The 23,856-nt window shown below is 42.9% G+C and overlaps 1 protein-coding gene across 1 annotated transcript in view; it reads right to left on the bottom strand.

Moving 5' to 3' along the window:
- The window catches only part of LOC127916468 (uncharacterized), a 122,218-nt gene that overhangs the window by 10,410 nt on the left and 87,952 nt on the right, over window positions 1–23,856 (bottom strand). The window contains exon 2 of the mRNA XM_052498249.1: window positions 6,857–7,267. Coding sequence (XP_052354209.1) covers window positions 6,857–7,267 — 411 coding nt within the window. The remainder of the gene's footprint in view (window positions 1–6,856; window positions 7,268–23,856) is intronic.

Here is a 23,856-nt window from a genome sequence, read left to right as displayed (position 1 = left end):
GCTAATTTGATTTTCACCTGTGAACTTACAATTTCACATGTGGAGTTCTTACATGTGAAACTGCAAATTAGATTTTCACTTACAGTATGACTGTTTTTCACATGGGAACTTGCAATTCCACATGTGAACGAGTGATTTTCACATGATTTTTAAAAAAAATGGCTAACTACAAATTTGATGTGTTTTTTTTGTAAGGGTGTGACTACTAATTGATCAGAGTATGAACAATACTCAACTTTTGTCACGTTCTGACCTTTATTTCCTTTGTTTTGTCATTATTTATTATGGTCAGGGTGTGAGTTGGGGTGGGCAGTCTATGTTTGTTTTTCTATGATCTGGGTATTTCTATGTTTCGGCCTAGTATGGTTCTCAATCAGAGGCAGGTGTCATTAGTTGTCTCTGATTGAGAATCATACTTAGGAAGACTGGGTTTCACTGTGTGTTTGTGGGTGATTGTTCCTGTCTCTGTGTTTGTACCAGATAGGGCTGTTTTAGGTTTTCACGTTTCTTGTTTTATTAGTCTGTTCATGTGTAGAGTCTTTATTAAAGAACCATGACTAGAAACCACGCTGCATTTTGGTCCGCCTCTCCTTCAAGTCAAGAAAACCGTTACAACTTTACAGTTCATTCTCCTCCCCCTCCCCTATCCCTCTCCTCCAACGCAACATGTTAGCATAAACGCACGGATGCTCAAATCCATGTAAATATACTCACACAACGACAGGGAGGTAAAATATTTCTGTTATTCTGGTGAGCTGAACTTTTTATTAGGGGGGCCATCAATGATCCCCTACTGTTGTCCTTCCCCAGTTTAAGTAAGGCAGCTTTTTGTCAACTTCATGTCTTTCCTTCTTATCAACAAGGAATCTTGCATTTGTGCCTGATTCGCTTTGTGATATAAGTGGATCTTTTAAAGATGTTTGAAAGTAGTGCAGATCAACTCAAAGGCGCCTTTATAGAGAGATAAAAAACAGCTTGTTCAAATGGGAAATGTCGTGTAAATACGGGAGTGCGTGTAGACGTTGCTCATCCTTGATCCTCAGCAGCCTGGACTTTATGGTTTAGGAGATAAGAGAGAGAAGGGCAATCGTTACTGACAAGCTCACCTTGAGGCGGTGAGCATCTCACGATAAATCCTCTGGCTCCTCATGTCGTGGCAAGTAGATGTTGGCATCTTTAAGTGAAATGAATGGAAGCAATTATGACTGGATGAGTTTGGGTTTTTCCCCCCTCAAAATGTTCAAAGGACCAGGTAGTTTAGGGAAACCAGCCCCTCATGGTTAAAACATGTCTTTTTAACTTTTCGTTTGAAGGGTCTGGTTTTGTTAATAACCATACAGTGTTTTGATTGGCCTGAGCTGTGTCAGGATATGATATTCCTGGAGTGATAGACCACAGCAGTGCAGCACTAGATTAATTGCCAACAGGCATTACATAGGGAAAAGAAAGCCCAAGTAGCCTTCAGAGGCCTACAGTCAGAGTTCAGGGAATGGAGGGATCATTTTGGGTCGTAGAGTTTATATAATTATTTTAAATCCCATTGACTTAAATATTTAGTGGTCTCTTGAGCCACATCCCCTCCCCCTCAAAAGCATAACGGTAAGCAAACACACACAAAAGCATTTAGATACCCAGATGCACGGATGTAAGAGAGCACGGTCGGTCTCCTTTCCCCGACCAGAAGCGTCTGAATGTACCGTTGCCAGTTATTGATTTTTTTTTAAAGCGGCCAAGCACTGCTATTCTGGTCTGAGAGGAGTTGTCAATACAAATCTTATTGCTGCATTGACAAAGCAAAATAATTTCATTCAATCTACGGGAAAGCAGAAGGGAGAGCAATCTGCTCTGGCCCGAGTGTGGACAGAGCAGTGTGTTTTCACTCAGACTGACCATTATCTGACTGGTTGTGTAAGAGGGGAAATTCTGCAATCTTGGCAAGATAAATGATTAGAGTGAGGATGTAAATTATCCAATAAATACCATTCTTAACCAACAAATGTTCTATATCAGAAGTGACAATAACACAAATATGATTAAAACACCCATTATTGGGGCCTCATTATTGGTATTAGAGATCACATGTGAATATTAATAGGATTTGAAGCCAAGCTTATGATATTTCCAGTGGCTTTAGGGTGCTATTTTTATGCTCCAGTTGATATCAATGAAATAAATCAGTCATTATACCACTGCTGCCTCCTTTGGATGCCTGACCTGGATCGCATAACCATTGGTGTTGAACTGATAAATACCAAAGTGCTTTCAGCATTTGAGGAAATCACAATCATTTCAGGAGTTTTGTTTCATTTAATTTCCTCTGAGAGGCAGTTAATTTAGGAAACAGATTTGGTCTCCTTTAACACACAAAACCCAGTTGTCAGGCTTAACATTTCTAAAACCCACAGATACAACTGTCTCCAAGGACACTCCAAGGACACTGTAAATTACTACATATAACTGCCATAGTTTAAACAGTGAATAAACAGTGAATAAACAAAGTTTGAGTAATAGCGGTCCTTCAATGAATTGAAGGTTTTGCAAGTAAATCCAATCTCTCAAAGTATCATAATGTCAACCGAATCATGTCACTGGTAAGCCATGTTTGTGACATGGGACAATATAAATGGTTTGATAGAGCTAACAATTATTAATGAAAAACAAGTTTATGATGGGAAGTGGGAACTGTGGTGATTTGAAAGACAACAATATTAATAGCAATTCCAGGATTGAGAGTGTGCTCAACTCATATTGACTGATCATTTTTTCAAGGCTAGTATTTTATTCTCATTAGCGTCCTTCCATTAAATTTCCCTAAAAGAACGTTAATGCAAAAAAAAAGTGTCCAGCTGTGATGGCTCGATAGCTGTGTCAGAATTGTAGTCAATTTGAGAAACACATTTTTTTCCAGAGATTTGAGTCTCACTACTGTATTGGTTTAATGAAACAAACAACATCCATTTCCCTTCCCTTCTCTCCCCCTCAAACCCCAAGCTATTCACACTTTCAACACCCCCCCATCTGATCCACCCTCTTTGCAGCTTTACTGCTAGTACCCATGGAATGTCCTACCTTGGTAGCGCTGAGCCAATTAAAACCTAGCTGGACAGGGGAGAGCACAGAGTAGTGCTAGGGAACAATATAGGGTCAGCAACTCTGTCATAGTCAGCCAGCTACTCACTCATAGTCAGCAATCTACTCAGTCATAGTCAGCAAGCTACTCAGTCATAGTCAGCAAGCTACTCAGCTGCAGTCAGCCAGTCAGCCTGATTCTGCTAGGTACTGTATTGGCTTGTATGTCAGCCCTGCTCCAAACTCTCCACAACACCCAGTCATTAGCCACACACTGAGTAGAATGAACTCCTTGTTTACAATCCTCTCAATAGCAATGAGTTAGCTGATTTACACACAACACTCAGGACTCCTTCATAATTGACACATACTGGATATATATATATATGGAATGTGTTACTTGATCAGAGATAATGTTAATGTAGGTACTACTGGTAGGCAGGGCAAACCCTTTTTTGTATATTTCTGGTATATCATCAAAATAAATAAATCGCAGCATGTTTTTACCTGATTAAGTACAATACTATTGGAAATGAATGTTGAAAGTTCCATTTACATGCCTAAAACTCCTGTTGAACATGATGCTGTCACTGCTTCCTGTTGACAAGACATTTTGATAAATAGCCCAATGTAAGACAAAGTTTTAACTTGTCCAAATCAATAACCAATAAACAGAAACAGTTTGTGATATATTGAAAACCTAAACATGACATGTATTATCTACACATACAAATGCAACAATAGTAATCATATTACGTAAAAAATAGTTTTATATGTGCACCTTATAAATTGCACATGCATAAAAACCCTGTTGTTTTGACCAGTGGTGTGAAGTGCTAAAATAAAAATACTGTAAAGTACTACTTAGGTAGTTTTTTTGGGGTATCTGTACTTTACTATTTATATTTTTGATTACTTTTACTTTTACACCACTACATTACTAAAGAAAATATGCAACTTTTTACTAGTTACATTTTCTCTGACACTTAAAAGTCTCATTACATTTAGAATATTCAACCAGGACAGAATTAGGGCACCTATCAATATAACACTTTGTTATCCCTACTGTGGAGAAATCGGGTTGTACGAGCTGTTGAAGCTAATGCAAAAAAAAAATAGCATGGGAACTGGAGATATTTTTTTCACAACTGGTTAGAAAACAACCTGTATAAGACAGTGAGCTACATTTTGGAGTGATGCATTTTGATTTGGGGGTCACCAAAACGGAAAGATAAATGCAACACTTATCTTCCCGGTTACGACCTGCCCTGAACCTGAGCCTGCCTGCCGTTCTGTCCCTTGTTGACACTGCCTTGGATTACGAGCCACAAACGTGCTCCTTATTCCAGGGCCTGGTTGCATAAAACATCTTAAGTGTTCCCCTTTACCTCAAGGAATAATGTTCCCATACCTAAGGGAATTGTTTAAGGGTGTTGCATAGAGCCACTCAAACACTTCCTTAGGTAAGGGCATAATTTAAAGTGGAACTGACAGCGTATTAGCAACATGAAATATGGTTAAACTCATATATACTTTTTTAGTTTTTTTGTCATTTTCTGACAAGTGAGTGCATAGATATGGTCATTTTCACGTTTTCATAAATTCATAGAATTACATACATCCTAGTTAGGCTACTAAGGCATTTGAGAAAATTCTATAGCAATATAGAGTGGGAAAACGGAGGTGCGTTTTGACAAATAATATTTACACTGCAGAAAATACAACCGAATAAAAACATGTCTGGTCCAGGACCGGTGTCTACGCAGACCGGTGCGCCATATGCAAATAAGCCATTTGCCACATGCATATAAGCCATTTGCCTTCCACCATTCACTTTGAATTGGACTGTGTGTTTACAGGCAGTACAAACTGTGCAACTTTAGATCATTAGAAAGCATTCACCAAAAGCCACAAAATACACCTGAGTGGATTTCTGCAAATATGTAAATACCACGGGAGTCCTCTTACATTTGGGAACTTCACAATCCTATTGATCAAACAACCATGAAAGGGCTTGATATCTCCCTCAGTCGCCTATACACATCAACAAGATCAACTAATGCTAGCCATGCTAGAGTGAGATGAGCTAAAAATCTAACGAGGGAACACTAGATAAACCCTCAAAATTGCACTGATAAATAATGGTGAATGGACTGTTCGTCCTTCTGCAGTTTGCCTGCCAATGCATGCTTTTCCTAACCCATGTTTTGACAACTGAATGGGAACTTGCCTGCTTGCCAAATACATTTGAGTGACAACTAAGAGATACATATGCTAACTGGATAACGGTCGTTCAATTCAGCATAGCTAGCTAGCTAACCAAGCGATTCACATTTCTGGCTCGCTAACCAAATGACACCTGCATCTCTAGCCACTGAAAAAACATATGAAGGGAAAAAGTCAGTCACCCCAATGACATGAGTGGCCTACATGTTTCTCCTTTGCATGGTGTTTTGAAGAAAGGTTTAGGTTTTCGGTTATTAATTGTCAGGCTTTAATTTCAAAGCTAGACTCCAACATTTTAGTAGCCTAACTAGGATGTGTCTGTACACTTTCCCTCCGCTGCGCGCTATGAGCAGGACACACGAAAGTTGAATTCACCAATGCGAGCGCATCAGGCTGTAAATTCATAAGAAGATGACTCAACTGTTGACACAATTACACTCACTTGTATGTCCTAATTGGCTCACGGACATTGTGTTTGACACATGTGCAATAGCCTATTAGCCACGTTGTGCCAGACTTGTGATCAAATCAGATCAAAGTTTATTTATCACGTGCGCCAAATACAACAGGTTTTGGTAGACCTTAGAGTGAAATGCTTAATTACAAGCCCTAACCAACAGTGAATTTTTAAGTAAAAAATAGGTTTTTAGGTAAACAATTGATATGTAAAGAAATACAAAAGAAAAAGAAAACAGTAAAATTAAAGTGAAAATAACAGTAGCTAGGCTATATACAGGTGCTACCTGTACAGAGTCAATGTGCAGGGGCACCAGTTAGTCAGGCTAATTGAGGTCATATGTACATGTAGGTATAGTTAAAGTGACTATGCATAGATGATAAACAGAGAGTAGCAGCAGCGTAAAAGAGGTGTTGGCAGGACACAATGCAAATAGTCCGGGTAGTCATTTGATTACCTGTTCAGGAGTCTTATGGCTTGGGGGTAAGTAAAAGTTGTTGAGAAGCCTTTTGGTCCTAGACTTGGCGCTCCGGTACTGCTTGCCATGCAGTAGCAGAGAGAACAGTCTGTGGCTGGGGTCTTTGACAATTTTTAGGGCCTTCCTCTGACACTGCCTGGTGTAGAGGTCCTGGATGGCAGGCAGATTAGTCCCAGTGATGTACTGGTTCGTATGCACTACCCTCTGTAGTGCCTTGCGGTTGGAGGCCGAGCAGTTGCCATACCAGGCAGTGATGCAACCATGCTCTTAATGTTGCAGCTGTAGAACCTTTTGAGGTCCTGGATGGCAGGCAGCTTAGCCCAAGTGATGTACTAGGCCGTATGCACTGCCCTCTGTAGTGCCTTGCGGTTGGAGGCCCGAGCAGTTGCCATACCAGGCAGTGATGCAACCATTTTTACATTTTACATTTAAGTCATTTAGCAGACGCTCTTATCCAGAGCGACTTACAAATTGGTGCATTCACCTTATGACATCCAATAGAACAGTCAATTACAATAGTGCATCTAAATCTTAAAGGGGGGTGAGAAGGATTACTTATCCTATCCTAGGTATTCCTTAAAGAGGTGGGGTTTCAGGTGTCTCCGGAAGGTGGTGATTGACTCGGCTGTCCTGGCGTCGTGAGGGAGTTTGTTCCACCATTGGGGGGCCAGAGCAGCGAACAGTTTTGACTGGGCTGAGCGGGAACTGTACTTCCTCAGTGGTAGGGAGGCGAGCAGGCCAGAGGTGGATGAACGCAGTGCCCTTGTTTGGGTGTAGGGCCTGATCAGAGCCTGGAGGTACTGAGGTGCCGTTCCCCTCACAGCTCCGTAGGCAAGCACCATGGTCTTGTAGCGGATGCGAGCTTCAACTGGAAGCCAGTGGAGAGAGCGGAGGAGCGGGGTGACGTGAGAGAACTTGGGAAGGTTGAACACCAGACGGGCTGCGGCGTTCTGGATGAGTTGTGGGGGTTTAATGGCACAGGCAGGGAGCCCAGCCAACAGCGAGTTACAGTAATCCAGACGGGAGATGACAAGTGCCTGGATTAGGACCTGCGCCGCTTCCTGTGTGAGGCAGGGTCGTACTCTGCGGATGTTGTAGAGCATGAACCTACAGGAACGGGCCACCGCCTTGATGTTAGTTGAGAACGACAGGGTGTTGTCCAGGATCACGCCAAGGTTCTTAGCGCTCTGGGAGGAGGACACAATGGAGTTGTCAACCGTGATGGCGAGATCATGGAACGGGCAGTCCTTCCCCGGGAGGAAGAGCAGCTCCGTCTTGCCGAGGTTCAGCTTGAGATGGTGATCCGTCATCCACACTGATATGTCTGCCAGACATGCAGAGATGCGATTCGCCACCTGGTCATCAGAAGGGGGAAAGGAGAAGATTAATTGTGTGTCGTCTGCATAGCAATGATAGGAGAGACCATGTGAGGTTATGACAGAGCCAAGTGACTTGGTGTATAGCGAGAATAGGAGAGGGCCTAGAACAGAGCCCTGGGGGACACCAGTGGTGAGAGCGCGTGGTGAGGAGACAGATTCTCGCCACGCCACCTGGTAGGAGCGACCTGTCAGGTAGGACGCAATCCAAGCGTAGGCCGCGCCGGAGATGCCCAACTCGGAGAGGGTGGAGAGGAGGATCTGATGGTTCACAGTATCGAAGGCAGCCGATAGGTCTAGAAGGATGAGAGCAGAGGAGAGAGAGTTAGCTTTAGCAGTGCGGAGCGCCTCCGTGATACAGAGAAGAGCAGTCTCAGTTGAATGACTAGTCTTGAAACCTGACTGATTTGGATCAAGAAGGTCATTCAGAGAGAGATAGCGGGAGAGCTGGCCAAGGACGGCACGTTCAAGAGTTTTGGAGAGAAAAGAAAGAAGGGATACTGGTCTGTAGTTGTTGACATCGGAGGGATCGAGTGTAGATTTTTTCAGAAGGGGTGCAACTCTCGCTCTCTTGAAGACGGAAGGGACGTAGCCAGCGGTCAGGGATGAGTTGATGAGCGAGGTGAGGTAAGGGAGAAGGTCTCCGGAAATGGTCTGGAGAAGAGAGGAGGGGATAGGGTCAAGCGGGCAGGTTGTTGGGCGGCCGGCCGTCACAAGACGCAAGATTTCATCTGGAGAGAGAGGGGAGAAAGAGGTCAGAGCACAGGGTAGGGCAGTGTGAGCAGAACCAGCGGTGCCGTTTGACTTAGCAAACGAGGATCGGATGTCGTCGACCTTCTTTTCAAAATGGTTGACGAAGTCATCTGCAGAGAGGGAGGAGGGGGGGGGGGGGAGGAGGATTCAGGAGGGAGGAGAAGGTGGCAAAGAGCTTCCTAGGGTTAGAGGCAGATGCTTGGAATTTAGAGTGGTAGAAAATGGCTTTAGCAGCAGAGACAGAGGAGGAAAATGTAGAGAGGAGGGAGTGAAAGGATGCCAGGTCCGCAGGGAGGCGAGTTTTCCTCCATTCTGCTCGGCTGCCCGGAGCCCTGTTCTGTGAGCTCACAATGAGTCGTCGTGCCACGGGGCGGGAGGGGAGGACCGAGCCGGCCTGGAGGATAGGGGACATAGAGAGTCAAAGGATGCAGAAAGGGAGGAGAGGAGGGTTGAGGAGGCAGAATCAGGAGATAGGTTGGAGAAGGTTTGAGCAGAGGGAAGAGATGATAGGATGGAAGAGGAGAGAGTAGCGGGGGAGAGAGAGCGAAGGTTGGGACGGCGCGATACCATCCGAGTAGGGGCAGTGTGGGAGGTGTTGGATGAGAGCGAGAGGGAAAAGGATACAAGGTAGTGGTCGGAGACTTGGAGGGGAGTTGCAATGAGGTTAGTGGAAGAACAGCATCTAGTAAAGATGAGGTCGAGCGTATTGCCTGCCTTGTGAGTAGGGGGAAGGTGAGAGGGTGAGGTCAAAAGAGGAGAGGAGTGGAAAGAAGGAGGCAGAGAGGAATGAGTCAAAGGTAGACGTGGGGAGGTTAAAGTCGCCCAGCACTGTGAGAGGTGAGCCGTCCTCAGGAAAGGAGCTTATCAAGGTATCAAGCTCATTGATGAACTCTCCGAGGGAACCTGGAGGGCGATAAATGATAAGGATGTTAAGCTTGAAAGGGCTGGTAACTGTGACAGCATGGAATTCAAAGGAGGCGATAGACAGATGGGTAAGGGGAGAAAGAGAGAATGACCACTTGGGAGAGATGAGGATCCCGGTGCCACCACCCCGCTGACCAGAAGCTCTCGGGGTGTGCGAGAACACGTGGGCGGACGAAGAGAGAGCAGTAGGAGTAGCAGTGTTGTCTGTGGTGATCCATGTTTCCGTCAGTGCCAAGAAGTCGAGTGACTGGAGGGAGGCATAGGCTGAGATGAACTCTGCCTTGTTGGCCGCAGATCGGCAGTTCCAGAGGCTACCGGAGACCTGGAACTCCACGTGGGTCGTGCGCGCTGGAACCACCAGATTAGGGTTGCCGCGGCCACGCGGTGTGGAGCGTTTGTATGGTCTGTGCAGAGAGGAGAGAACAGGGATAGACAGACACATAGTTGACAGGCTACAGAAGAGGCTACGCTAATGCAAAGGAGATTGGAATGACAAGTGGACTACACGTCTCGAATGTTCAGAAAGTTACGCTTACGTAGCAAGAATCTTATTGACTAAAATGATTAAAATGATACAGTACTGCTGAAGTAGGCTCGCTGGCAGTGGCTGCGTTGTTGACACTACACTAATCAAGTCGTTCCGTTGAGTGTAATAGTTTCTGCAGTGCTGCTATTCGGAGGCTAGCTGGCTAGCTAGCAGTGTTGTTTACGTTACGTTGCGTTAAAAGAACGACAATAGCTGGCTAGCTAACCTAGAAAAATCGCTCTAGACTACACAATTATCTTTGATACAAAGACGGCTATGTAGCTAGCTGTGTAGCTAGCTACGATCAAACAAATCAAACCGTTGTACTGTAATGAAATGAAATGAAAATGTGATACTACCTGTGAATGCGACCGGGTTGTTGAGTCCTATTCGGTAGACGTTGGCTAGCTGTCGGCTAGCTGTTGGCTAGCTGTCGGCTAGCTGTTGGCTAGCTGTTGGCTAGCTGTTGGCTAGCTAGCAGAGTCTCCTACGTTAAGGACGACAAATAGCTGGCTAGCTAACCTCGGTAAATTAAGATAATCACTCTAAGACTACACACTCTAAACTACACAATTATCTTGGATACGAAGACAGCAAGACAGCTATGTAGCTAGCTAACACTACACTAATCAAGTCGTTCAGTTGAGTGTAATAGTTACTACAGTGCTGCTAATCGCTGGGCGTTTGCTAGCTGGCTAGCTGGCTAGCTGCTGGGCAAATAGCAGTGAAGACTACGTTAGGACGACGAAATACGATAATTATGCAATTATCTTTGATACAAAGACGGCTATGTAGCTAGCTAAGAAGAAATTGCTAAGATTAGACAAATCAAACCGCTGTACTATAATGAAATGTAATGAATGTAATGAAAAAGTTATACTACCTGCGGAGCGAAGTGCCGATGCGACCGCTCGCTCCAACCCATACAACCATGCTCTTAATGTTGCAGCTGTAGAACCTTTTGAGGATCTGAGGACCCATGCCAAATCTTTTCAGTCTCCTGATGGGGAATAGGTTTTGTACGACTGTCTTGGTGTGCTTGGACCATTCTAGTTTGTTGGTGATGTGGACACCACCAAAGAACTTGAAGCTCTGAACCTGCTCCACTACAGCCCCGTCAATGAGAATGGGGGTGTGCTCGGTCCTCCTTTTCCTGTAGTCCACAATAATCTCCTTAGTCTTGATTACGTTGAGGGATAGGTTATTATTCTGGCCCACCCGGCCAGGTCTCTGACCTCCTCCCTATTGGCTGTCTCGTCGTTGTCGGTGATCAGGCCTATCACTGTTATGTCATGTGCAAACTTAATGATGGTGTTGGAGTCAGGGATCATTGCCCTTGCTAGCATGATTGTATTGACATTCCAAGCCTTAGTTGCAGCCATCCGTTTTTGTTCAAAATATTGATTCATTGAAATGGAAACAGTGCATTCCGAATGGGTGGAGGCAGAAAAAAATGTACCAGGCCAGCTATGATTTACAACCTGATAGCAATATTTTTGGGACTACCAAGAAATGTATTGGTGAATTATATTAATCATGCATTGAACTGCATCCACCTATTCTACCAACAATGCCTTACTATATGTCATTGAATGTTGAGTAAAATATCACCTATTTAATAAAAATAAAAAAACGTATTAAATAGTTTTTGTAGAATAAACTAGGAATTTTATATTTCTGACTGATATTGTGATTGTCTGTTTCATATCTGCCAAGTAGTTAAAACGCTGTCAGTTCCACTTTAAGAGTTTATGGTCGTTGGAAGGCATGCATGGCAGAAAGAGTCTCTTGTTAACATGGAGAGGACCTGATTCACTGAGTGAATAGCTAGTCAAAGAGATCTCATTTATGGAGATGGCAGATGAATGCAACATTCACCTCCACAAATGCTGTTTACATTGAAATGCATACTGAATGAAGCCGTTAAGGTACCTCATGGGCACCCTTAACTGTTTCACTTAATTTAAGGGGGAAATTCTCCTTAAAAGGTTTAGTGCAACTGATTTAAAGTTAAGGAAAGGGGAATGATTATCTTAAGGTGTTTTATGCAACTGGGCCCATTACTTTAGCGACTTCTATCTTGATTTTGACCTCAGCACATTGTTATCGCCAAAGAAATATAAGTTAGGAGCCAAAGTCTACGCCCCTTCATCGGTGATTGGTCAGCACTAGGGATTCTTCAGTCTTTGTTGTCATTCAACTATAGACAAATTGTTATCGTACACATGTTTTCATTGAGAAATACTGCATCAAACGTCTTAGTTAGATGTAAAATTGTGTGACTAAGATCTCCTCTGCAAAAACGTCAAAATGAATGACTGTTCCTAATTGAAGCATGCTGACGCCTTAATGGATTGACTGGCAGCCATTTTGAGTGTACTCATGCCTAGGTTGAATAGTTATCAACGACGCCATGAATTTGTTATTTTTTAACGCTGCCTCATGGAATCATTACATTGTCTTAACCTGTACTTTTTCAACCTAGACCCATGACAGGAAGTAAATGCTGTAACGATTCTCCTCTTCTTCTGACGAGGAGTAAGAGAGGTTGGAGCAATGTGCAGCGTTGTAACTGTCCATTTTAGTTTATTAAACTGAACCCTAAAGAATACAAAATAACAAAGTGAATGATACAAACGAAAACCGAAACAGTCCTGAAATGTGAAACAAACATTACAACAGGAAACAATCACCCACAACTCAAAAGTGAAACCAGGCTACATTAGTATGGTTCTCAATCAGCTGCCTCTGATTGAGAACCATACCAGGCCAAACACAGAAAACCCAAAACATAGAAAAAGGAACATAGACAACCCACCCAACTCAGGCCCTGACCATACTAAAACAAAGATATAACAAAAGAACTAAGGTCAGAACGTGACAAATGCAGTAAGTGTACCCTTCAATCTGTGCTGTGATTTGTCGAGTCAACTAAACTAATGTTACAAAAAACAAGGTGTTCATGGTATTCAACTTGTCAGTTGGAGCTGGAGTTGGACCCTGAAAGTGACGAACTTCCAAAGGTGTGTAGAACACTTTATTCTTCAAAATAAAAGGCATACACAATGCATCTTAATTTGCTATATCATTGCTATATCATTGTTGAACAGCCTGTTTGCAGGGTGGAGAATCCTGGCCTCTATACCTTGTCTTCCGTCTATTCATTGCAGAATGGAATGATTATCTGCAGGCAGACTATAGTATACTTAGTATTACTTGCTGTGTTTGGCCTCTGAGATGCAATGGCCAATGGTATAATCTTCAGTACCATCACAAAGTCTAATTAATAATTTTGCAAAGTACACTTTGTGATGATACTGGAGATGATAACTTATAAAATAAATTCTAATGAGTAAACAGTCTTGAATTCTGTTGTTGAAAGTAAATAAAGAAACCAGACTGCAATGAAAGGTTGTTGTCATTCTTCATAAATTCTCGTCAGTTATTTACATAACACAATAAACAGATGCAATGCAATTTAGTTTTCTTTATTGCGGTAGCGGTGCGTGGGTAAAATCACTGGGGAAGCCAAGCCAGAAAATAAAAGCCATATTACAATGTGTTGTGATAATTGTGTTTTTTGCTCTATAACCTGTTAGTTCATATGACTTGCGACCGTGATATATAGGCCTAAGGCAGAGACAATAAGAAGACACAGTGGTAGAATAAATTCAACCACACCTTTGTTTTATCACAAGACCGGAGAGCAACATCTGTCCAGCGAAGTCCACAAAGCACTTTGCATGTTAACAAACAGTTAATCTGAATCCATGCTTCAAGATTGTTTTGATCTCAATCAGCATGAAAAAGAAGGGTCAACACTGCAAATATTGACTCTTTGCATCAACTTTATGTAATTGTCAATAAAAGCCTTTGACACTTATGAAATGCTTGTAATTATAATTCAGTATTCCATAGTAACACCTGACAAAAACATCTAAAGACACTGAAGCAGCAAACTTTGTGGAAATTAATATTTGTGTCATTCTCAAAACTTTTGGCCACGACTGTTTAGGGGATGTTGTTCCTCCTGCGATGACTAAAACCTATCCAAACCAAAAAATTAGATAGATGGCAGCATTCACGCAAAATTGAAAGTGGGAACCACCACATTTAACCAGTGCAAGGTGACTGGGAATATGGTTAAGTACAAACAGTCCAGTTATACCCTTCGTAAGACAATCAAACAAATAAACTGTCAGTACAGAGACAAAGTGGAGTCACAATTCAATGGCTTGGACACTAGATGTATGCGGCAGGCACTCCAGACAATCACAGGAAAACCAGCCATGTCTTGCTTCCGGACAAGCTAAACACATTCTTTGTCCGCTCTCGTGGACTGTGAGCTCTCGTTCTCTGGGGCCTATGAGTAAGACATTGAAGCGTGTTAACCCTCACAAGGCTGCCGGCCCAGTCGACATCCCTCGCTGCGTCCTCAGAGCATGTGAAGACCAGCTGGCTGGAGTGTTTGAGGACATATTCAATCTCTCCTTATCCAAGTATTTTGTCCCCACTTGCTTCAAGATGTCCACCATTGTTCCTGTACCCAAGAAAGCAAAGGTAACTGAACTAAATTACTTATGTCATCATGAAGTGCTTTGAGAGGCTAGACGACACAACCATGGTAGACCTGATTACCAACAATGATGAGACAGCCTACAGGGAGGAGGTGGCAGGAACATAAGCTCTCCCTCAATGTCAACAAAACGAAGGAGCTGATTGTGGACTTCAGGAGAAGCATGACACCATCCACATCGACGGAGCCGCAGTGCAGAAGTTTAAAAGCTTAAAGTTCCTTGACGTACACCTCACTGACCATCTGAAATGGTCCACCCACACAAATGCTGATGCTCCAGATAAATCACAGTCATTGTCAACAGCAAGCACAACATCACACCTCTTACATGCTTGACGGTGGGAACCACAAATGCGGAGATCATTTGTTCACCTACTCTGTGTCTCACAAAGACGATGCGGTTGGAATCAAAAATCTCAAATTTGGACTCCAGACCAAATTATAGATTTCTACCGGTCCAATGTCCATTGCTCGTGTTTCTTGGCCCAAGCAAGTCTCTCATTTTATTGGTGGCATTTATTAGTGTTTTGTTGCAGAAATTTGAACATGAAGGCCTGATTCACACAGTATCCTCTTAACAGTTGATGTTGCTATGTGTCTGTTACTTGAACTCTGTGAAGCATTTATTTGGGATGCAATCTGAGGTGCAGTTCATTCTAATGAACTTATCCTCTGCAGCAGAGGTAACTCTGGGTGTTCCTTTCCTGTGGCGGTCCTCATGAGAGCCAGTTTCATCATAGCGCTTGATGGTTTTTGCGACTGCATTCGAAGACACTTTCAAAGTTCTTGAAATGTTTCTGTATTGACTGATCTTCATGTCATAAAGTAATGATGGACAGTCATTTATCTTTGCTTATTTGAGCTGTTCTTGCCATATTATGGTCTTGGTCTTTTACCAAATATGGCTATCTTCTGTATACCACCCCTGCCCTGTCACAACATAACTGATTAGCTCAAACACATTAAGGAAAGAAATTGCACAAACTAACTTTAAACAAGGCACACCTGTTAATTGAAATGCATTCCAGGTGACTACCTCATGAAGCTGGTTGAGAGAATGCCAAGAGTTTGCAATGCTGTCAAGGTGGCTACTTTGAAGAATCTAAAACTTTTTTGATTACTACATGATGTGTTATTTCATAGTTTTGATGTCTTCACTATTATTCTACAATGTAGAAAGTAGTAAAAACAAAGAAAAACCCTTGAATGAGTAGGTGTGTCTAACTTTTGACTGGAACTGTATATATATACGAAAGCTCCACAAATGATTATGTTAGGTCACCACCAACTCACAGAAAAACACAGCCATTTTTCCAGCCAGAGGAGTCAAAAAAGCACAAATAGAGATAAAAATGAATCACTAACTTTTGATGATCTTTATCAGATGACACTCATAGGACTTCATGTTACACAATACATGTACGTTTTGTTCGGTAAAATTCCTATTTATATCCAAAAGACTAATTTTACATTGGCGTGTTACGTTCAGTAGTTCCAAAACATGCAGTGATATTGCAGAGAGCAACATGAATTCAGAGAATACTCATAAATGTTGATGACAATTCAAGTGTTCGACATGGAAATATAGATTTCTCCTTAATGTAACCGCTGTGTCAGATTTCAAAAAACTTGACAGAAAAAGCATAATCTGAGAACGGCGCTCAGAGCCCAAACCAGCCAGAGAAATATCCGTCATGTTGGGTAGTCAACATTATTCATAAATAGCATTATAAATATTCACTTACCTTTGATGATCTTCATCAGAATGCACGCCCAGGAATTGCAGTTCTACAATAAATGCTTGTTCTGTTCGATAATGTCCATAATTCATTTATTCATTTGTTCATTTATGTCCAATAGCTTCTTTTGTTAGGGCGTTTGGTAAACAAATCCAAAAGCGCAATCTGGTCCAGTCGCACAAAAAGTTTAAAAAGTTATATTACAGGTTGAAGAAACTTGTCAAACTAAGTATAGAATCGATCTTTAGGATGTTATCATAAAAGTTCAATAATGTTCCAACCGGGAAGATTCCATTGTCTGTAGAAAAGCAATGGAACGAGTGCTACCTCTCATGTGAAAGCGCGTGACTGAGAACGAGGCTGCAGGCAGACTCCTTAGTCAAACAGCGCCCATCTGGCCCCTCTTCACATGAGAAGCCTCAAACTAACCCATATCCCACTGTGTATTTGATAGGGGTGAGGTCAAAAACGGCAAACCTCAGATTTCCCACTTCCTGTTTGGATTTTTTATCAGGTTTTTGCCTGCCATATGAGGTCTGTTATACTCACAGACATCATTCAAACAGTTTTAGAAACTTCCGAGTGTTTTCTATCCAATACTAATAATAATGTGCATATATTAGCATCTGGGACTGAATAGGAGGCAGTTTACTTTGGGCACGCTATTCATCCAAAAGTGAAAATGCTTCCCCCTATCCCAAAGAAGTTTTAAACAGGTCAAGGCAGACAGGGGTCAATTATCCAGAGAGGGTGTAAGGCACCGGAACAGCAGGTGGGCTCAGGGTCAGGTCAGGCAGAGGTCAGTAATCCAAAGTAGTTGGGCAAAGGTACATGACGACAGGCAGGCAGGCTCAGGGTCAGGGCAGGCATAACGGTCAGAACAGGGAAACTAGAAAACAGGAGTAAGGAACAGGGGAGAGCAGGGAAACAAAAGGCTGGTAGGTTCTACGAACAAAATAAACTGGCAACAGATAAACAGAGAAGACGGGTAAAAAAATACACAGGTATAAATACACAGGTGATAATGGGGAAGATGGGCGACACCTGGAAGTGTGGAAGGGGGTGGAGACAAGCACAAACAGATCAGCGAGTATGTACTGAACAAAATATAAATACAACATGTAAAGTGTTGGTCCCATGTTTCATGAGCTGAAATTAAAGATCACCGAAGCTTATTTATCTTAAATTGTGTGCAGACATTTTCTGACATCCCAGTTGGTGAGCATTTATCTTTTTCCAAAAAATCCACAGGTATGGCATATCAAGAAGCTGATTAACTTCTTGTGTAGGGGGCAGGATTTTCGTTTTTTGCTAAACAACGTACCCATTTGAAACTGCCTATTTCTTAGGCCCAGAAATTAGAATATGCATACAGTATAATTGATTAGGATGGAAAACACTCTAAAATTTCCAAAACTGTCAAAATATTGTCTGTGAGTATAACAGAACTGATATTGCAGGCAAAAACCCAAGGAAAATAAAACCAGGAAGTGCTGTTTTTCCTGAAAGCTCTCTGTTCCATTGGATGCCTTGCCTCCATTTAAAGGGATATCAACCAGATTCCTTTTCCTATGGGTTCCTCAAGGTGTCAACAGTGGATAGCTGGGTTTTCGTATAGTTTTGCTTGCGCAACAGAGTGGGGCAGCCATTGTCTCTCCCTCTCCTATTGAAAAAGAGACAGTCCTGGTTGATATATTATCAATGATATATTTTAAAAAACAACCCGAGGAATGATTATAAAAAATGTTTGACATGTTTCTGTGAACATTACGGATACTTATTTGGAATTTTCATCTGCGATGTCGTGACCACTCGAGCCTGTGGATTTCTGAACATAACGCGACAAACTAATGGAGGTATTTTGGATATGAAAATCATCTTTATGGAACAAAAGGAACATTTATTGTCTAACTGGGTGCAAACATCCGAAGATCATCAAAGGTAAGCGATTTAATTTATTGTTTTTCTGACTTTCGTGACCAATCTACTTGGCTGCTAGTGTTTGTAATATTTTGTCTACTGAGAGAGATGTTCATACATAAACGCTTGCTTTGCTTTCGCCCGAAAAGCTGTATTGAAATCTGACACGCCAGGTGGATTAACAACAAGCTAAGCTGTGTTTTGCTATGTTGCACTTGTGATTTCATGAAAATTCAATATTTTTAGTAATTTAATTTGAATTTGGCGGGTTTTGATAAAAATGATCCCGCTAAAGGGATGGGTGAGTCAAGAAGTTAATCAGAATGATCATTACAAAGGTACACATTGTGCTGGGGAAAACAAAAGGCCACAATAAAATGTGCAGTTTTGTCACACAACACAATGCCACAGATGTCTCAACTTTTGAGGGATCTCCTCCAGAGCTGTTGCAAGATAATTTAATGTTAATTTCTCTACCATAAGCCACCTACAACACCATTTTTTGAGAATTTGGCAGTACATCCAACCAGCCTCACAACTGCAGACCACGTGTAACCACACCAGCACAGGACATCCACATGCAGCTTCTTCACCTGCGGGATCCTCTGAGACAAGCCACCCTAACAGCTGATGAAACTGAGGAGAATGTCTGTTTGTAATAAGGTCCTTTTGTGGGGAAAAACTTTTTCTGATCGCCTGGGGATGTGGCTCCACTGTGGGTGGACCTGGCTCCCAAGTGGGTGGGCCTACGCCCTCCCAGGCCCACCCATGGTTGTGTCCCTGCCCAGTCATGTGAAATCCATAGATTAGGGCCTAATGAATTTATTTCATTTGACGGATTTCCTTATTTGAATTGGAACAATCGTTGAAATTGTTGCGTGTTGATTTTATATTTTTGTTCAGTATATATATATATATATATATATATATTTATATATATATATATATATATATATATATATATATATCAGGTCGCAATTGTAAATGAGAACTTGTTCTCAACTTGCCTACCTGGTTAAATAAAGGTGAAATAAATAAATAAATATATTTTACTCTGGACTCTGGACTTTTACTCATTGCTCATCCTAATATTTCTAAATTTCGTGATTCCATTCTTTTACTTTTTAGATTTGTGTGTATTGTTGTGTATTGTTAGATATTACTGCACTGTTGGAGCTAAGAACACAATCATTTTGCTACGCCTGCAATAACATCTGCTAAATACAGTGCCTTGCGAATGTATTCGGCCCCCTTGAACTTTGCGACCTTTTGCCACATTTCAGGCTTCAAACATAAAGATATAAAACTGTCTTTTTTTTGTGAAGAATCAACAACAAGTGGGACACAATCATGAAGTGGAACGACATTTATTGGATATTTCAAACTTTTTTAACAAATCAAAAACTGAAAAATTGGGCGTGCAAAATTATTCAGCCCCCTTAAGTTAATACTTTGTATCGCCACCTTTTGCTGTGATTACAGCTGTAAGTCGCTTGGGGTATGTCTCTATCAGTTTTGCACATCGAGAGACTGAATTTTTTCCCCATTCCTCCTTGCAAAACAGCTCGAGCTCAGTGAGGTTGGATGGAGAGCATTTGTGAACAGCAGTCGTCTGTTCTTTCCACAGATTCTCGATTGGATTCCGGTCTGGACTTTGACTTGGCCATTCTAACACCTGGATATGTTTATTTTTGAACCATTCCATTGTAGATTTTGCTTTATGTTTTGGATCATTGTCTTGTTGGAAGACAAATCTCCGTCCCAGTCTCAGGTCTTTTGCAGACTCCATCAGGTTTTCTTCCAGAATGGTCCTGTATTTGGCTCCATCCATCTTCCCATCAATTTTAACCATCTTCCCTGTCCCTGCTGAAGAAAAGCAGGCCCAAACCATGATGCTGCCACCACCATGTTTGACAGTGGGGATGGTGTGTTCAGGGTGATGGGTTGTTGACAAACATAACATTTTGCATTGTTGACAAAAAGTTCAATTTTGGTTTCATCTGACCAGAGCAGCTTCTTCCACATGTTTGGTGTGTCTCCCAGGTGGCTTGTGGCAAACTTTAAACAACACTTTTTATGGATATCTTTAAGAAATGGCTTTCTTCTTGCCACTCTTCCATAAAGGCCAGATTTGTGCAATATACGACTGATTGTTGGCCTATGGACAGAGTCTCCCACCTCAGCTGTAGATCTCTGCAGTTCATCCAGAGTGATCATGGGCCTCTTGGCTGCATCTCTGATCAGTCTTCTCCTTGTATGAGCTGAAAGTTTAGAAGGACGGCCAGGTCTTAGTAGATTTGCAGTGGTCTGATACTCCTTCCATTTCAATATTATCGCTTGCACAGTGCTCCTTGGGATGTTTAAAGCTTGGGAAATCTTTTTGTATCCAAATCCGGCTTTAAACTTCTTCACAACAGTATCTCGGACCTGCCTGGTGTGTTCCTTGTTCTTCATGATGCGCTTTTAACGGACCTCTGAGACTATCACAGTGCAGGTGCATTTATACGGAGACTTGATTACACACAGGTGGATTGTATTTATCATCATTAGTCATTTAGGTCAACATTGGATCATTCAGAGATCCTCACTGAACTTCTGGAGAGAGTTTGCTGCACTGCAAGTGAAGGGGCTGAATAATTTTGCATGCCCAATTTTTCAGTTTTTGATTTGTTAAAAAAGTTTGAAATATCCAATAAATGTCGTTCCACTTCATGATTGTGTCCCACTTGTTGTTGATTCTTCACAAAAAAATACAGTTTTATATCTTTATGTTTGAAGCCTGAAATGTGGCAAAAGGTCGCAAAGTTCAAGGGGGCCGAATACTTTCGCAAGGCACTGTATGTGCATGCGACCAATACAATTTAATTAGATTTTGATTTACAGCATGGCCAAGACAGTTAATGTTTCCGACATTTTTGGACTACTAAACAACCATTATTTAAAGCCATGGAGAGTTACCGCAACTCGAAAAGAAAACAGAAGCTGCCTCCACTATTCCAGTAACATTTTAACTTCAATATTTAAATATAATCAAATCAGGGCCTCCGGGGTGTCGCAGTGCCACCAGAGACTCTGGGTTCAAGCCCAGGTTCTGTCGCAGCCGGCCGCTACCGGGAGGCCCATGGGGCGGTGCACAATTGGCCCAGTGTCGTCCGGGTTAAGAAGGGTTTGATAGGCAGAGATATCCTCGTCGTGCACTAGCAACTCCTGTGTCGGGCAGGGCGCAGTGCACAACGAGGATATCTCTGCCGGCCTGCTCACTAACAGGGATGTCAGAACATTTCTGCACACAATTTAAGATAAATAAGCTTCGGTGATCTTTTATTTCAGTGTTTCCCCCGACACATCGGTGTGGCTGGCTTCTGGGTTGGATGTGTGTTGTGTCAAGAAGCAGTGCAGCTTGGTTGGGTTGTGTTTCGGAGGACGCATGGCTCTCGACCTTCGCCTCTCCCGAGTCCGTACGGGAGTTGCAGCGATTTGATTGATTGCACCAAAACAAATTACAGAAAGCATTGAGTCAAATAAATCAAATCAAATCAAATCAAATTTTATTTGTCACATACACATGGTTAGCAGATGTTAATGTGAGTGTAGCGAAATGCTTGTGCTTCTAGTTCCGACAATGCAGTGATAACCAACAAGTAATCTAACTAACAATTCCAAAACTACTGTACATAAGGATATATGAATGAGTGATGGTACAGAGCAGCATACAGTAGATGGTATCGAGTACAGTATATACATATGAGATGAGTATGTAGACAAAGTAAACAAAGTGGCATAGTTAAAGTGGCTAGTGATACATGCATATTACATAAGCATGCAGTCGATGATGTAGAGTACAGTATATACGTATGCATATGAGATGAATAATGTAGGGTAAGTAACATTATATAAGGTAGCATTGTTTAAAGTGGCTAGTGATATATTTACATCATTTCCCATCAATCCCATTATTAAAGTGGCTGGAGTTGGGTCAGTGTCAATGACAGTGTGTTGGCAGCAGCCACTCAATGTTAGTGGTGGCTGTTTAACAGTCTGATGGCCTTGAGATAGAAGCTGTTTTTCAGTCTCTCGGTCCCAGCTTTGATGCACCTGTACTGACCTCGCCTTCTGGATGATAGCGGGGTGAACAGGCAGTGGTTCGGTGGTTGATGTCCTTGATGATCTTTATGGCCTTCCTGTAACATCGGGTGGTGTAGGTGTCCTGGAGGGCAGGTAGTTTGCCCCCGGTGATGCGTTGTGCAGACCTCACTACCCTCTGGAGAGCCTTACGGTTGAGGGCGGAGCAGTTGCCTTACCAGGCGGTGATACAGCCCGCCAGGATGCTCTCGATTGTGCATCTGTAGAAGTTTGTGAGTGCTTTTGGTGACAAGCCGAATTTCTTCAGCCTCCTGAGGTTGAAGAGGCGCTGCTGCGCCTTCTTCACGACGCTGTCAGTGTGAGTGGACCAATTCAGTTTGTCTGTGATGTGTATGCCGAGGAACTTAAAACTTGCTACCCTCTCCACTACTGTTCCATCGATGTGGATAGGGGGGTGTTCCCTCTGCTGTTTCCTTGAAGTCCACAATCATCTCCTTAGTTTTGTTGACGTTGAGTGTGAGGTTATTTTCCTGACACCACACTCCGAGGGCCCTCACCTCCTCCCTGTAGGCCGTCTCATCGTTGTTGGTAATCAAGCCTACCACTGTTGTGTCGTCCGCAAACTTGATGATTGAGTTGGAGGCGTGTGTGGCCACGCAGTCGTGGGTGAACAGGGAGTACAGGAGAGGGCTCAGAACGCACCCTTGTGGGGCCCCCGTGTTGAGGATCAGCGGGGAGGAGATGTTGTTGCCTACCCTCACCACCTGGGGGCGGCCCGTCAGGAAGTCCAGTACCCAGTTGCACAGGGCGGGGTAGAGACCCAGGGTCTCGAGCTTGATGACGAGCTTGGAGGGTACTATGGTGTTGAATGCCGAGCTGTAGTCGATGAACAGCATTCTCACATAGGTATTCCTCTTGTCCAGGTGGGTTAGGGCAGTGTGCAGTGTGGTTGAGATTGCATCGTCTGTGGACCTATTTGGGCGGTAAGCAAATTGGAGTGGGTCTAGGGTGTCAGGTAGGGTGGAGGTGATATGGTCCTTGACTAGTCTCTCAAAGCACTTCATGATGACGGAAGTGAGTGCTACGGGGCGGTAGTCATTTAGCTCAGTTACCTTAGCTTTCTTGGGAACAGGAACTATGGTGGCCCTCTTGAAGCATGTGGGAACAGCAGACTGGTATAGGGATTGATTGAATATGTCCGTAAACACACCGGCCAGCTGGTCTGCGCATGCTCTGAGGGTGCGGCTGGGGATGCCGTCTGGGCCTGCAGCCTTGCGAGGGTTAACACGTTTAAATGTCTTACTCACCTCGGCTGCAGTGAAGGAGAGACCGCATGTTTTCGTTGCAGGCCGTGTCAGTGGCACTGTATTGTCCTCAAAGCGGGCAAAAAAATTATTTAGTCTGCCTGGGAGCAAGACATCCTGGTCCGTGACTGGGCTGGGTTTCTTCTTGTAGTCCGTGATTGACTGTAGACCCTGCCACATGCCTCTTGTGTCTGAGCCATTGAATTGAGATTCCACTTTGTCTCTGTACTGACGCTTAGCTTGTTTAATAGCCTTGCGGAGGGAATAGCTGCATTGTTTATATTCGGACATGTTACCAGACACCTTGCCCTGATTAAAAGCAGTGGTTTGCGCTTTCAGTTTCACGCGAATGCTGCCATCAATCCACGGTTTCTGGTTAGGGAATGTTTTTATCGTTGCTATGGGAACGACATCTTCGACGCACG

Source organism: Oncorhynchus keta, chromosome 36 (genome assembly GCF_023373465.1).
Source record: "Oncorhynchus keta strain PuntledgeMale-10-30-2019 chromosome 36, Oket_V2, whole genome shotgun sequence".
In the NCBI taxonomy this organism is placed as follows: domain Eukaryota; kingdom Metazoa; phylum Chordata; class Actinopteri; order Salmoniformes; family Salmonidae; genus Oncorhynchus; species Oncorhynchus keta.
This window is presented reverse-complemented; position numbering and strand designations above follow the sequence as displayed.